This window comes from Lynx rufus, unplaced genomic scaffold, assembly GCF_022079265.1.
Source record: "Lynx rufus isolate CCGP_SWC_20201006 ecotype Redwood Valley unplaced genomic scaffold, mLynRuf1.p SCAF_5, whole genome shotgun sequence".
Lineage (NCBI taxonomy): Eukaryota > Metazoa > Chordata > Mammalia > Carnivora > Felidae > Lynx > Lynx rufus.
The window spans coordinates 45,628,465-45,644,522 of record NW_025814867.1 but is presented as its reverse complement, the minus strand read 5'-3'; the positions used below and the strand labels follow the sequence as shown (position 1 = coordinate 45,644,522).

Here is a 16,058-nt window from a genome sequence, read left to right as displayed (position 1 = left end):
CAGCTCAGCATGGTGGGTAAGAGTGTGGACCCTGGATCCAGACTGCCTGGGTGTGAATTCCAGCTTTGCCACTTACTTGCTGTGTGACCTATGCCCCCATTTCATCATTCATGTTACAGCAGTAATATTGGTTCCAATCTCATAGGATGTTCTGAGAAGTAAGTGACTTAATACACGTTACAATTTAGAGCGATGCTTAGAACACAATAAATGCTAGTAAGATTATAACAGAATCGTAACAATAGCATTCCTATTCTCGCTGTCCTTGTCTCTCTATAACAATAGTCTCTCCCCTTCCTTTTCTGTCCAGTCTGGCCACACTTTCACAGCCCCCTCCGTGGACTGCCCTTCAGCCGCCTCTACACCACTCAGGCCACAGGTCGCCACTCACCGCTAACTCTTCAGGTAATCTCACCCCCTCTTGGGGTCTGGGTCAGCCAAGTGTCCCCGAGGGATTCAAATCCACACATGTGGCTGGATGTCTGGCATCAACTTCAAAATGAGACATGTAAAAACTTCCGGAACAAAATTATTTAGAGATGCTAAAGGACAAATAATCCAAAACTGTCCAAAAGTGAACTTACCGAGACTCTCCCAAACTGACTTTTTTGGCCTTGTCTCTCCCTCTCTTTCCCCTCCCTTGCTACCCCCACAAATCCTCCCTCTATTGTGGCCACAACAATCTAAATCAACGGCACAACTGACCATGGCACCTTCCTGCCTAAAACCCTCCAGTCGCATCCCAATCATAAGGCACCTAGGGAGTCTTATATGCCCACACCCCAACAGGCTTTACATTTGATGTTCCATTAATACCAACCTGCACACAAGATGACTGATCAACCCTCTGGCCCTTTTCTCATGCTGCTCCCTCTGCCAAGAATACTCTTAGCACCTTTTTTTTTAAAAAAACACTCTTATAATATGCAGTAGTCAGAATTGCTTCCTTCAGAAAGCCTCTCTGAATTCTGGGTTGAACTACAAGTTCCGCTTCTCAACTCCCTTAGTCCCCTGCACATCCTTCCATTGGCCTTTGCCATAGTATATGGAAACTGTCCATTGACAAGCCTGTCTTCCCCACGAGACCGTAAGCTCTACCTGAGTGGAGAACATGTCTTTAAGGCCAGGCCAAAGCCTCTTAGTAAAGAGCAGGACACCTTAAGGGCCCCAGAAATGGAACCTGAACACTAACTTGTGAGCTCCTCTAGGACGGGGCTGTATCTCATTCCTGACAGCATCGGCCCAGTGGCCTGCACGCGACTGGATGTTCAAGGACCACACAAGCAGTGATACTTGGCCGAACAACAGAGCCTGACAAATTACCTGGATTTTAAAGAAATAGAGAGGATGGCAACCAACTTAGGATGTGGACTGAGGAAGCTATAAAATGCTGCACTGAGAAAATGTCTTTCCAAAAGCAAAGTAATATAGCAGACTTATTCTGTGGGTTCCCTCAAGGATTTTATCATTGAGAGTGCTGCATGGTATAATAAAAGGTAACTACAAGAACTTTCTTCTACACAGAAGCAACAAATCTTCACTCAGCTTGATCCAACATAGAAAAATAAAAACATGAAACTTCAATCTGTAAATTATTTGGATGAGGAAAAAACTGGAATGTGACGTGAAAGTTGAAGGGGCAATTCTTAACTCGATTATCTCCTACGCTGAATTTTAACATAAAACAGCAAGGGCCAGGGACTTACCTGCAACATACAACTAAGTCCATAAACCAGGGGGCCATGCTGTGCACAGGAGAGGAAGTCTGAGAAGGCCAGCTGCACGGGACTCATGACGGGGCCAGGGGGGCCAGGGCTGGGGGCCCCGATGCTTGAGTTGTTTGGTCCTATCATCATGTGGGGCGAGTGGGCAGCAAGGAGGCTGGGGCTATCGCTCAGCAGCAAGGCAAGACGCCGGGCACAAAAGTAGGCAAGACGACGAGACAGGTAAGCCGACTGAACAAACTCGTCCGAATACTGAGAAGCACAAGGACAACGGGCTTCAGTCACGTCTGATACTACTCGGTGAAACAACTATTTTAACAAAGACTTTTTTCATTAAGAGAAAGGGGAGGAGGGGGGGGGTACTTCACAAGTACTGTAGAAACCAGTGCTGTCCAATAGAAACAACACAAGCCATATATGTAATTTTAAGTTTTCCATTAAAAAAATAACAGGCAAGTGGCACCTGGGTGGCTCAGTCGGTTGAGCTTCCGACTTCAGCTCAGGTCATGATCTCACAGTCTGTGAGCTCGAGCCCCACATCAAGCTCTATGCTGTCATTTCAGAGCCTGCAGCCTTCTTCTGATTCTGTCTCCCTCTCTCTCTGCCCCTCCCCCACTCACACTCTGTCTCTCAAAATATGAATAAACGTTAAAAAAAATTTTTTTAATAAATAACAGGCAAAATTAAATAAGTAACGTATTTTATTTAGCCTATCATACCCAAAACACTATCATTTCAACAGGGAATCAACACAAAAAGATTTCATGAGACATTATACACTCTTTTCTGAACTAAATGTGAAATCTGGTGTGCGTTTACACTAAGAGCACATATCAAATTGCATTTGTCATAGCTCGAGGGCTCGAAAGCTACCTGGGGCTAGTGGCTACTCTAATGGACAGCATGGGCACAGACCATCACAGGGAGGATACACAGGACACCCGCACAGTGTAGTCTCCAGGAGGGTACGAGGGAGAGGAAGAGAATTACTTTTCACTAGATACTCTTTCATATTGCTTAAATGACCAAATGCATGTATTAACTTTCCAGGAAAACTTTATGTTTTCTAAGTAAATCGTAACCAAATAACCTAAATTTTTAACAGATCTTAAAGCAATCATTAAAACAGGAAGTTCCTATCCCCAGTGGCTCAAAGAATGTCAAATGAATATAAAAGATCCTCTAATGCTTAAAAAGAGATGATTTTGTTTTGTTTTCACAGACATCTGTGCGAATGGGGAGATAGTATGTAAAGAGCTGTCTGCTTAGCTCACCGACGGGCGGCATTAGCGCAGGTGAGAATACTTTAGAAGGACACGTGGCTAAAAACTATGAACATGGCTGATACATGTGGAGTAGCATCAAGCCATTTTTCCCTTCTATCCCAAAGATAATGTTCTTCCTCTTCCACCTCTACACACTTAATCATCCTAATCAGACTCCTTTCTTGCCCATAAAATCAGCTGTCTCGTGGTCACATGTACTATACCTGCAGCATGAGTGGTAACAAGAGTTTAAGAAGGTCATCATCCATCGGTCTGATCTTCTCTAACACATCCAAGATCCATGTCAAATATTCATGTTTTTCTAGCATTCCTTCCTTCAATGAAAGAGAAAGTCACACTGATGACGTTAAAGCAAGACCAACTCACATTCAAAAAGGAGCACTGTAACTCTTTTGCTGAAGCGTAATTTTACTACTGTTATTTGTGTTGTATGGTCTCCTTGACCACACCCCAAATTCTAAACGAAACAAAGTGCCAGTGTGATTCTGTATAATCGGTTTGGGGTGGGTTTTTTGGTTTTCTTTTTTTCTTGGTAATCTGCTTCATTCTAAATTGAAAACAATTAATTCCTATGAGAAAGGAAATTCAGAAGCTTTCAGACTCTGAGGACATGTCAAGCATGTGTCCAGATTTCCAGGGAGTATGAACTTATGTCACAGGAGGAAACTTGTCCAGTGGTGATAATTATACAGAACAAAAGCCCCCATCACACTATCATCTCAGCAAGCATTTGAAAATCCCATTAGGTCTAATGCCCTCCCAATAACCCCTGCCTCTATCCTAAAATGAATTTCAGATGCTATAACCTATGCATGAAATATAACCTTAAAAAAATCAACATAATGGCCTAATTAACTGTTAACAAATGAAAAAAATTATAATAAAATAATGTATAAATGTTCAACATAACTACACTAAAAATAACAACACACCTCAGATTTCCAAAATGTTCCAGAGGTGGTCTAGCCCCTCTTGCACTGTTAACATTTTCATTTACTACTTTCATATAAACACACACACATACGTACATATAAACCAACTATTCTTCTATGATATTCTATGTATGTATTTAATATCATGTTACAGTTTTGTATTATGACCTACATCATGAAAGAATCTTCAAAATAGAAACAAAAAGATACGCTTTCTGGGAAAGACACTTGTATCTTTAAGGTCATTCTGATAACCACCTTAGTAGTTAATATGAATGCCTACTTTACTCCTAGCAACTTTTTCTTACCTATTTATCACCAGTGGTCCACTATCATGGTTATCAGCGATTTGTGTGAAAATATACTGACAAATCATAGCTTCAGTATTTAAAAGATAACAGTGACACTGGCATGACATCAAGATATCTACTGGTTGCTAATTTCTAAATTTTAAAATGCCTTAAATCCAAGAGTTAAATGGTTAGTCACAAAAAAGTACAACTAAAAATTTTAAGACCAGTGAATTTGAAGTTGATAAAGAAATGAATAAAATGGAATTTTGTACTTAACATATAAGAGATGGCAAGTACAAGGTTCAAAAAAGAGTCTTCATAAATATGACTTTCAACTGCTACATAACATCCATCCTCAAGATGCCTCTGTGTACATACCCACACCCTTATTTCTGCACATGTATCTGCAGGTGTATGTACTAAGTCAGTTTCACATTTCAGAATATGGCAAATTAAAATATACTAAACTTTTAAATTCAAACATTAGTGACCCAATTAAATTCATCCGTTTAGGACCTGCTTCCTATAAAGGAGATACTGATTTCAATGTTCCCAATACACAAAGTAATCCTTCCAAAAACATTAAGCATGTTGACACACTTTTTCGAAGATGCAGACTAAATCCTCCACCCAGTGAAAGTCGTTAAAAACTCAGAGCAGGCACCAAGGGAGTCCTCTGCTAAATGGAACTTGCATTTGTAAGAGTTGTTTCAACTGCCTTAAAACTAACAATGCTACTTGCCAAAAGGACCAGGCTTTTTCCCACTTTGAGCTCTTCGGAAAATTCTTTTACAGTCTGGAAATTATAAAGTTCTAAAAGGAAAATTTAGAAACTACATATCCTTTTTACCCCTTTCCTCTTTGGTCAAGATAACAGGTAGTTATCTGTTCTCTGTTATCAAAGTCTCTGCTAGTCATAAAACTTCAGCTGAATACACTTCTCCCTCTTCCTCACTAGGAATAAAGACTGAAGCAAAAAACAGCACAAGTGCCCTCTTCTGGTCAATATGATTTACATCAGCTTCTCGGAGAGGAGGATTCAGTCATTCCTCAACGGCCTTATTCATCCTCCCAACTACATTTTAAACTGCTGCTGAGCCAAATTAACATGACCCTCTTATGGAGAAACTAAGCCCTAATGGAGATCTATGAGACAGGAAATACCCACACAAATATTTTCTGAATGTATTTAATTTTTGCAAAAGAAAAGATTTACAGGGATTATATTTAATACAGCAAAGGCAAAGTAATTGACAGCATTAAAAGGGCTAAGACCACTGAAAGCTGGAGATCAATATATCCAATAGAAGCTGTCATGTCAGGGCAAAGGTGTTACCTTCAATACAACTCAAGGTGAGAAATGTCAGACTGTTTTCTTTCAACATATTGGTTCATATAAAGATATCACTTGACTCCTAAAAAATTAAACTATAAAGTATTTGCTCTCTTCTTAAAAGCAAGCTAGACAGCCTTGAGGTTCTTGGGAAGGTTACCTGGAACATGTGAAATGCCAACTTTTCGTTGTATTCCCATTGCTTCATGGCTTGCTCCACATCTGGTGGCACCGGGACAGGACCATCACTTGTGCTGGAAGCCATGTGGTAAAAGTCAGAAATCTTGGCCAGCTGCTCTCGAAGATATCTGGTAGATATTTGTGTCCACTCTGCATTTAAAAAAAAAAAAAAAATTTGTTTTAATTTCCAGACAAGATGGAGAGAATAATTAATGTTTTCTCCCCCTTTCTGACAATCTTAAGGGTGTACATATGAAACACACATCTATTACAAAAAAGTGGTTTTGACACAGCAAGCACTGTGCGAAGAAGTACAACCACCCCAGAGCCTTTAAGTAATGCAACGTGGCCAGACCTAGTAGGAATGTTGGCCAGCTCTTGGGTGGAAAGGACGGCTCTCCCCTTGCGCCTCTGTGACCCCTAAGCTAGGAGAAGAGTTGCCCACACTTGAGTTATGTGCATTTAGTGATGCTCCAGGAGCATAAAAGATTTTTTTGCATACAAAAAGCCACAAGCAGGAAATAGAACTGTGGAGGTGAGTACTTCAAGAAATTTCAATTCTACTGAAGAATTCAAAACCCTTCAAATGCAAGTCTTAAGGTAGATTTTTCAGGCTCCAAGTTGGATTTCTAACATGCCTCATTAAGATCTGTTTTGTTTTCATCAGTCTGTAAGAGGAGTGGCATTCGCCGTGGGCTGGCCCTTCACAGCATTCGACCTGCACTCTCCCCCTCCCCGCACCTGCCACAAACACAAGCGCGGCTGCCTCTTGGACAGCCATCTGGACCTTCAATTAGTCTCCGCTCCACAACCAACACAGGATGCCTCAGAACTCAATCAGAAAGAGTAGTGAGCAACAAAAGGTAGGAGTACAGAAAGGAAATAGGAAAAGTACCATTACAAAAAAAAAACAAAAAAAAAAACAACAACAAAAAAAAAACACTAAAATTATTCAAAAATGTCTGCCAGAGGGGCACAAATTAAATCAGTGTGTTGCCTCTGGCAACCGTGAGGGATGTGATGCCAACTTTAGCCCATTCTATGGATAAAAATGTAATAATTGCATGCTCACAGCCAAATTTCCCCAAGGATTAGTGAAACAGCATTTCAGAAGAAACCACCCTACTGAAACGTTACCACACAATGCTGTTTTCCCATTATCCAGGCAATTGGCTCTCCCGCCTTATTTTTAAAGGAACCTATCTTGACAAAAGTAGGAGCAGAAACTAAACATCTGTTGGGGACTGAGGGCTTTGTTTTTATTTTTTAAGTACTGTTAAAAGTACTTGACAATAGTCCAGAGAGAACTACTGTTAAGTTTTGGTCTAAACAACTTATTCTCATTGTGTCTTATTTAAAATTTTCAGATGCACGTGTTAAACTGTAGTAATTAAGCCAATGCAAAAAGATGAACAGATACTAGGTCAACATTCTGTCCCTAGTGTAACAGTATTTTAGAAAGCACCACCAATAACATACTAATATTCATCTATCAGCATTAAAGACATAACAATACATTATCAGCATCATCATCAGATGCCCCCATTATGAACTAATAGTCTCATGACACTCGTTTGACAAAACAAAATGCCCACCATCAGATGAGATAAGTTTAGCTTGGCTATAATAAGCAAAAACAAAAATAACAGGGATCCAAATCCTAGCTTTTGTGTGCCAAGCCTTGCTATTAACTCTCTCAGCATGGTACCATCCTCAATACCCCCACAGAATATTTTAGCCTCAAGAGCTAAAAATAACACACATATTCACACACCACCTACTTCGTCCAGGGTATATTTTCTTTTCAAGATTGTTAAATACATAAGAAATATGTGTTCACTACAGAAAAATGTGTAATGCAGAGATGAAAAAAAAAACATCTGTAATCCCATCACTCATAATTAAATATTCTAATATGTATCTTTTCAGTCATTTTTCCTTTATATGTGCTGGGATTTTTTAAATTTTATTTTTATTAAAATAAATCTTTAATGTTTGTTTATTTTTGAAGAGACAGAGCATGAGAGGGGGAGGGGCAGAGAGAGAGGGAGACCCAGAATCTAAAGCAGGCTCCAGGCTCTGAGCTGTCAGCACAGAGCCTGACACAGGGCTCAAACTCATGAACTGTGAGATCATGACCCAAGCTGAAGTTAGATGCTTAACCTTAACCAACTGAGCCACCCAGGCGTCCCTATGCTGGAATGTTTATACAAACATGCATTTCTTTTAAAAATTATGCTGAATAGGACATTCCACAATCTGAACTCCTTGTGGGATTCAAATGGTATGCAAATGTAGGTCTCTTGAGTAGTGTTTTTTTAACACTAACTATATTTAACTGGCAGTAAGTTATCACATCAATCAGATAGATTCAGAGGTCTGGGACATAAGAGTCTACAGAGGATTAGTATAAAAATTAGGATGCACACAAAATGTTTATTAAAAACTGAAAACAGAAAATAACAAATGGCCCCCAGTCTTCCAACACCATGAAATTATTAGGATCCACTGACATCCCTCATGCTTAGTTAGGACAAATAATGAAAACCGAGCAGGGCTGGGGGATGGGGGCCGCAGTGGCAAGGCAGGCAGTGGTTCTCAGCCCTGGGTGTGAATTCAGTCCCAGGGGGAACTTCGACCAAATTCCAGTGCCTTCGGTTCCTCCTGCCAGATCTAGACTTAACTGGCTGGAGGAAGGAGCTGTTTTTTATCAGGTGATACAAAAATAATAGGAATGGATAAAAGTCACAGGGAAGATGGGCGGGGGGTGGGGGTGGGGGTAGGATATGCGGTGTTCAAAGGTGCAAAAGGCGCAGAAAGTGACCAAGGAGACCACTCTGAATGTGGAGCAAGCAGCTCTAAATTCAAGCAGCCCCAAGGATACGGCCACATTTGCAGTTCACTGATGTCAAGCAGAACTCCAGGTCCGTGAAGCCGGATTATCAGAAAGTGTGTCCACATAATTCACATTGAGAGTGAGTGGCACCAGGAATCAGGACTGAAAAGAATGACTGGTCCCTTTGACAACACTCCCCGGAGCCTCCATGAATCCCACAGCCACTTATTGCCTCTTTGTTAATGCCTAATCCCCAAGACAGAAGGGGTTTCGGAGGTCATACAGCTCACCCTAGCATTTTATAGATCCGGCACAGCAGGCTTATGCAAGGTCACACAGCTAAGCCAGAAGTACACCAACAGGTGTGAGATGCCCCACTGTAGTACATGAAAACATGTAAATCGACAAACACATAAAGGTCATAACAGACATGCGCCAAGTTCCGTTAAAGATGATCCTCCTTGGCCTGGAATACCTGCAGTATTAATAAGAAAACTGGGAGCCTGACAGAGGAGGAATCTACCCTGGGGGCAAACACAAAGCATGCCAAATGCAGCAAGGCTCAAGGGGAAGGTATCCTGGCAGCAAAACATTAGTTGAGAAGCAATAGAGGGCTGCGTTTAGTGGTTTTGCTAAAATGAACTTTGGAACAGGATGGCCTTGGGTCCAAATTCTAATTCTGCTACTTGCCTGTGTGATGTGAAACAAGGTATCTAACTCCTGCTAAGTCTCGATTTCCTCCTCTGCAGTAGGAATCAATAAAATACACACACACACACACACACACACACGAGAGTTACCGTAAGGATGAGTTACTTAGCATGGTGCATACAATGCAGAAATAGATCAATATGTTGTAGCTATCATCACTATTATTGGGATGAAAAGTTTCCTGAAAGGAGACTAAGGGTTAGATCTTGACTGTCAGAGGATAGCACCTGTTGTCACTGATGTTAGACCCTGCCACTGCCACAGGTGAGCTGCCAAGCCTAACATAATGCTCTGGATAAGGATCTATAAAATCAAACAATGAGTTTCATGGTTCCAAAACCTTCAATGGATCAGCAATCCTTAATGAATTAAGGCCAAACTCCTTACCTGGAACTTAAAATCATTTCAATTGCTACCTATCAGTAAGTACCTGAAGTTGCTTTCTGACTCTCATGCCCATGATGCTCTTTACCTACAATACCTCCTTTACTCACCTGTGTTCACTTGTGGTAATTTTTCTGGACCCAATTCAAACGTGACATTGAATATGAAGCCTTCTCTAGTCTCTGGACACCAAGCCACCATGTAACGGGGCTCTCTCTGTTCTCTGATAGATCAGAATTTCTGTTCTTTCATCCTCTATCTCTTTCATCTCCATAAAACTATGTCTTATATACTCAACATCAGAGTACTAATGTGAATCAATACACTATAAGGTGATGCCCAAAGTAAATACTAAATTAAGTCACTCCCCAATTATTCTGCCTCCCAAATCTTCCTACAAACATCTTTGCTTTTTAGGGTTTTTCTTTGTTTTTGTTTTTTTTTTTTTGTTGTTGTTGTTTGTTTGTTTTTTTCTTTAGAGAGAGAACATTCAAGCAGGGGGAGAGGGGCAGAGGGACAGAGAGAATCTTAAGCAGACTCTATGCTAAACACAGAGCCCAATGCAGGGCTCAATCCCACAACCCTGGGATCATGACCTGAGCTGAAATCAAAAGTCAGATGCTCAACTGACTGAGCCACCCAGATGCCCCTCTGCTTTTTAGTTTAAACTCATCACTGCATACCTACCTTTCAACACCATTTAGGAAATGTCAAATTCCCTGTCTAGTATGCTCTGTCTTTGTTACAGCCAACACATCTAGAAGCACCTGCTAGTCAATGTACTGCAAAAGGCCCAACCAAATACTGAAGTTTCTTTCTCTTTAATAAACTTCCGGTAAATACATATGTGCGTCCTTTAATTATGTGAGGCTCATTTTCCTGGCCAAATTCTTTCCTCTGATATCAAAGCCAGTGGGAACTCACTCTGGAAAATAAATCCAACAGAGATTATTTAAAACTTCAACCAGTCCCAGAGACTAAGGTGCACATTTTTAAGGTGATCCACTTGATCTAAAACTTAAGTCAAAGATGACAGTTTCCTTGAAGGAGAAACTCCTATCCTAGAAAATTCTTCCTATGGCTACACCACTAAAACAAAAGTCCTTGCTTCTCCACAAAGGGAACAGCCTGCTTCTCAAAAGTGTAGGATGTTGAGGGTTTAATCAGCCTGACTTTGGTGCATATTGATTGAGGGAAAAAAAAAAAAAAAACTTCATACATGTAAGACACAACACATTCCACTTCTAAATACTCAGTAAGAATGACTGAAAGATTTTCTATCAGTTTTTCTCATATTTTCTATTGTTAAAAGGCTTTCTTGATCAAAGGATACCATCAATCAAGTGAAAAGACAACCTACAAATTGGTAGAAAAATATTTGCAAGTCACCTATCTGATAAGAGACCTGGATCCAGAGCCTATAATGAACTATAACAACTTGATGATAACAAGATAAATCACCCATTTTTTTTTAAATTGGCAAATGATCTGAATAGACATTCTCCAAGAAGATAAACAAATGGCCAATAAGCAGATGAGAAGATGCTCAACATCATTAGCTACCAGGAAAATGTTATTCAAATCCACAATGATATACCACTGGGGCAGTGATAAAAAGACACATAACATCAAGTGGTGGTGAGGATGTGTACAATTTAGAATCCTCATGCCTTGCTGGTAGGCATGTAAAATGCAAAACAGTTTGGCATTTCCTCAAAAAGTTAAAAGTGGAGTTGCCCATAAAACCCATCAATTCCACAACTATATTCCCAGAAGAAATGAAAGCACACGTCCACACCAAGATTCATCAAGAAATGTTTGTAGTGGCATGATTCACAATAACCAAAAAGTGAAAGCCACCCAAATGTCCATTAACTGGTGAAAGGATAAATGTGTTATATGCATACAAATACCATTCAGCCCTGAGAAGGCATGAAATGAACTACTGACACATACTACAACATGGATGAACCTTGAAAACATTATGCTAACTGGAAGTAGGCAGTTTCAAAGGACCACATATTGTAGGATTCCATTTATATGAAATGTTAAGAATAGGCCAATCTAGAGGGGCTAATTAGATTGCCTAGTGTAGATGGGGAGGGAGGGCAAATGAGAAGTGATGGCTAAAGAGTACATGATTTCTTTCAAGGGCAACAAAAATGTCCTAAAATGTGGCCATGGCAAGAATATGCAATGAGGAAAGAAATCACTTCAATAAATAGTTCTGGTAAAACTGGACAGCTGCGTGTTAAAGAATAAAGCTGGACCACTTTGTAATACTACACACAGAAATCAACTCAAAAGGGATTAATGACCTAAATGTGAGACATAAAACTCTTAGAAGAGAACATAGGTAATAATCTCTTTGACATCAGCTGTAGCAACATTTTTCTAGATAGGTCTCTTCAGGCAAGGGAAACAAAAGCAAAAAAATTAAACTACTCGGACTTCACCAAAAACTTGTATGCAACAAGGAAACCATCACCAAAACAAAAAGACAACCTACTGAATAGGGGAAGAGATCTGCAACTGACATACCTAATAAAGTGGTTCACATGCAAAAGATGTAGAGAACTTCAACACCATCGAAATAACAATCTGATTTTAAAATGGGCAGAGAATCTAAATAGACATTTTTCCAAAGAAGACATACAGAAGGCCAACAGACACATGAAAAGACGCTCATCACTGATCATCAGGGAAATGCAAATCAAAACCACAATGAGACACCACCTCACATCTGTCAGAATGGCAAGAATCAAAAGCCCAACGAAGAAGTATTGGCAAAGATGTGCCCTGTTGGACATTCCTCAAAAAATTAAAAACAGAATTACCATATGATCCGTAATTCTACTACTGGGTATTTACCCAAAGAATACAAAAACAGTAATTCAAAAAGATATATGCACCTCTATGCTTACTGAAATATTATTCATAATAGACAAATTATGGAAGCAACCGTGTGTCCATCAACAGATGAATGGATAAACATGTGCTGTGTGTGTGTGTATGCTGTGTGTGTGTGTGTGTGTACACACACAACACATACACAAATCGGATATTACGCAGCTGTAAAAAAGGATGAGGTCTTGCCATCTGCAACATGGATGGACTTAGAGGGTATTATGCTAAGTGAAGTAAGACTGAGACGAACACCTTAGGATTTCACACGTTTGTAGAATCTAAAATAACAAATGAATGAACAAACAAAAAGCAAAATCAGATCTATACATACAGAGAACAAACTAATGGTTGCCAAAGGGGACAGGGGTCAGGGGATGTGCAAAATGGGAGAAGGGGAGTAGAAGACACAGTCTTCCAACTATGGAATGAATGAGTCATGGGAATAAAAGGTGCAGTATAGGTATCATAGTCGGTGGTATTATCACGGCATTTTATGGTGATGGATGGTAGCTACATTTGTAAGCACAGCATAACATATAGAAATGTTGAATCTCTATGTCGTATACCTGAATCTAATGTAACACTGGATACCAAATATACTCAAAAAAATTTTTAAGATTTTTAAGTCATCTCTACACCCAACATGAGGTTTGAAACCACTAAAGTATACTTTACATGAACTGCAAAGTTTGTTAATATCTCAATATAGCTGCTATATAATTTTATTAAATGTTTTCTTGAAATACGTTACTATCAGTAAGAAATCATCTGCATTGCATGAAGTAAAAGACTATCCCATACTGGTAAAAAGTAATCCACTGCAAGATGATACAGGACTTTGAGGGGGTGGGCAGTGGGGAGGAGAGGGGCAAAAACAAGGGTGTCCGTGGGTCAATGCTTAAACCTGGGTGAACTGTAATAGGGACTTTATTCTTCGGTATCTGTACATGTGTGAAATTTCCATAATAAAAGGCTTAAAAAAGTTAATCAGTTGTATCCTATAAAATGATTCACAGAAAAACCTGAAATTCCCTATTCAGCCACTATTCACTTGGGAAATGAAAGGGGGAAATCAGCATGCTGATTGGCAGGCTGGATAAAGAATAGTCCAGATGAAAAGTGCTGTCTCAGTGTGCCCGGAGACCGACAGCGTCAGCCCAATGGCTGGAATGCTGTGTTTTGCTGAATGGTCAGTCACTGAAATCAGGCCCTCTGGCTGGAAAGCTGAAAAGGGCGGGGGGGGGGGGGGTGTAAATGGCAGTGGAGGGAGACAGTAGGAAGGCTGTGATAATAGAGTATGACATTTTTTTCATGTTTTAAAAAAGTTTTCCACTAATACAGAATTACCTGTAGAACACAGGTGTTTAATGGCAAATAGCCAGTATCTGTTTTTGTCTGGATGAGTAATTTTCCTATGTTATTTTTTAACTGGCTATTTCTCTCTGGTTTTATTTACTGAGCAACAATATGAAGTACTGTTAATTAAAAGATCAAGGTGGCTACTCAAAATAAAATAAAAATTATGGGTATTATAAGCAGCAAACATTAAGTGCCTACTATGGGCCAGAAACTGTCCTGGGCTCTGAGACTACAGGGGGTTGAAGATAAAGCAGCCCCTAATTGGGGCAATTCAACCTCAAACTAGGCAAACACATAGGGACACAGATCTTGACAGCAGTGAGGTTAAGTGCTCTGACACGTCACGTGACCCAGGAGAGGAAGCAAGTGGACATTGTAGTCAAGTCTTGAGGGACAGTAAGTACAAAGGAGTTCCACAGACATAAACAGCCCTGTGCAATGTCCCAGGCAATGCAGAAAACAGAAAGGCAGAAGGACAGAAAGCGCCTTTGAGACCAGATAGGTGACCCAGGCCAGAGGTCTTCAAACGCTAGTGCATGAAATGGTCACCAGAGGGCGCTGGTTAAACACACAGATTTAGCTCTGACTCCAGAGATTTCAACCTCAGAAGTCTGGAGTGGGGTCCAGAACTCTGCATTAATAACCAGCAGCCCAGATGACTCTGACCCTGGTAGTGATGACCTAAGGAATTTGGTCTTTCATCACAAATGATTAAAAGCCACTGAAGGATTTTAAGCAAAAGAATGGTAGGATCGGATATGTAAATTAAGACCTTCTCAGATAGTTGTAGGGGAGAGAAAGTGAAAGGAGACTATCAAGTCCATTGGGGAGGTGACCAAGGAGGGAACGAAAAAGAGGCAGGTGACATGGTAACCAACCTGATACTGGAAAGAAGGAAAGAGAGGAGCAGGGCATCTTCCTGATTTCTCAGTGGGGTGGCTGAGCAGATCCTGGAGCCACTGCCGGAGATGTGGAGTGGAGACAGGGAGCAGGGGGAGGGGTGAAAGGGCTGAGTTCATTCTGTTTGTTTTTATTCACTTTTTGTTTTAATTAAACTCTGTGCAGTTGTAACAAATACTGAGCAGAGATCCGACGTACCTTTCACCTACCTTCCCCAAAAGCTAACATCTTACAAAACTACATTAAAGTATCACAACCAGGATAGTGGCATTGACACAATCCACTGACCTTACCAAGGTTTCTCAGTTTTGCGTTCAACACCTGAATTTGTGGTCCCGGAGATACTCATGGGGAAACATGTCCGAGGCAGGTGGACACACAGGTCTGACACTCAGAAAAAGAGTCAGTGCAAAAAGACACAGGTATGGGGGCCGTTATCATGTGTCATTTCAATGCCTCAAAGAAAGTGATTATGACGATAGAAGTACCCAGCAGACATAGTCCAGGGGCAGATAGGTTTATTCTGCACAGTCAGAATATTAGTTGGCATCCAGCCCCACCTAGGCCCCCAGCATATGTTAACTTGCTTGATAGTGGTTGGTCAAGAGCACAGGCTCTCAAGTCAGAAGACATGGTTCCTGTCTCAGCTCCAATCACTTGCCAGCTCTGAGATCTTGGGTAAGTCACTCAGACTGCGGGTGCCTCGTTACTTGTCTACAACACAGAGTTAAGTGTACTTAGCCCACAGGGCTATTTCCAGAATTAAGAGATAAAACCTGCTTACAACTCTGGGGCATGCCCAGAAGAAAGCAAACACCCATGATTTACAGGCCTGGCAGGCGGGAGCCCACACATAGGAAGTCACCATAGGTGAAAGTAGCTCAGTGGATGAGGCAAAGAAGACAGGTAAGGAGACCTGGCTACTGTGGAAAAGTCTGTCTGGGTGTCTACCAGGATGGAAGCGAGCTAAGGAAAACAGAGAGAAGTTTCCTACTCTCTGAAGTTCAAGGGAAGGAAGGCTTGAGGGAGAGATGATTCGACCAACCGTTATGAGCAAAGGGCATCTTACCCAAGGAGTGAATGATGTAAATATAGGAAGGAGGGACAATACTCCAAACAAGATAAGGACCATTACAAGGCAAAATATAAATAACTGGACAGTTGTGTGGCAGACCGTTAATGTTTAAGGATTTCAGGGTAAAAAGAGACCAGA

General features: G+C 40.7%; 1 protein-coding gene across 1 annotated transcript in view; it reads right to left on the bottom strand.

Annotated features, from left to right (window-relative positions):
- The window catches only part of MED12L (mediator complex subunit 12L), a 336,181-nt gene that overhangs the window by 261,717 nt on the left and 58,406 nt on the right, over positions 1-16,058 (bottom strand). Inside the window, exons 7-9 of the mRNA XM_047100061.1 lie at positions 5,729-5,898; positions 3,214-3,324; positions 1,707-1,976 (exon numbers count right to left, since the gene is read on the bottom strand). Coding sequence (XP_046956017.1) covers positions 1,707-1,976; positions 3,214-3,324; positions 5,729-5,898 — 551 coding nt within the window. The remainder of the gene's footprint in view (positions 1-1,706; positions 1,977-3,213; positions 3,325-5,728; positions 5,899-16,058) is intronic.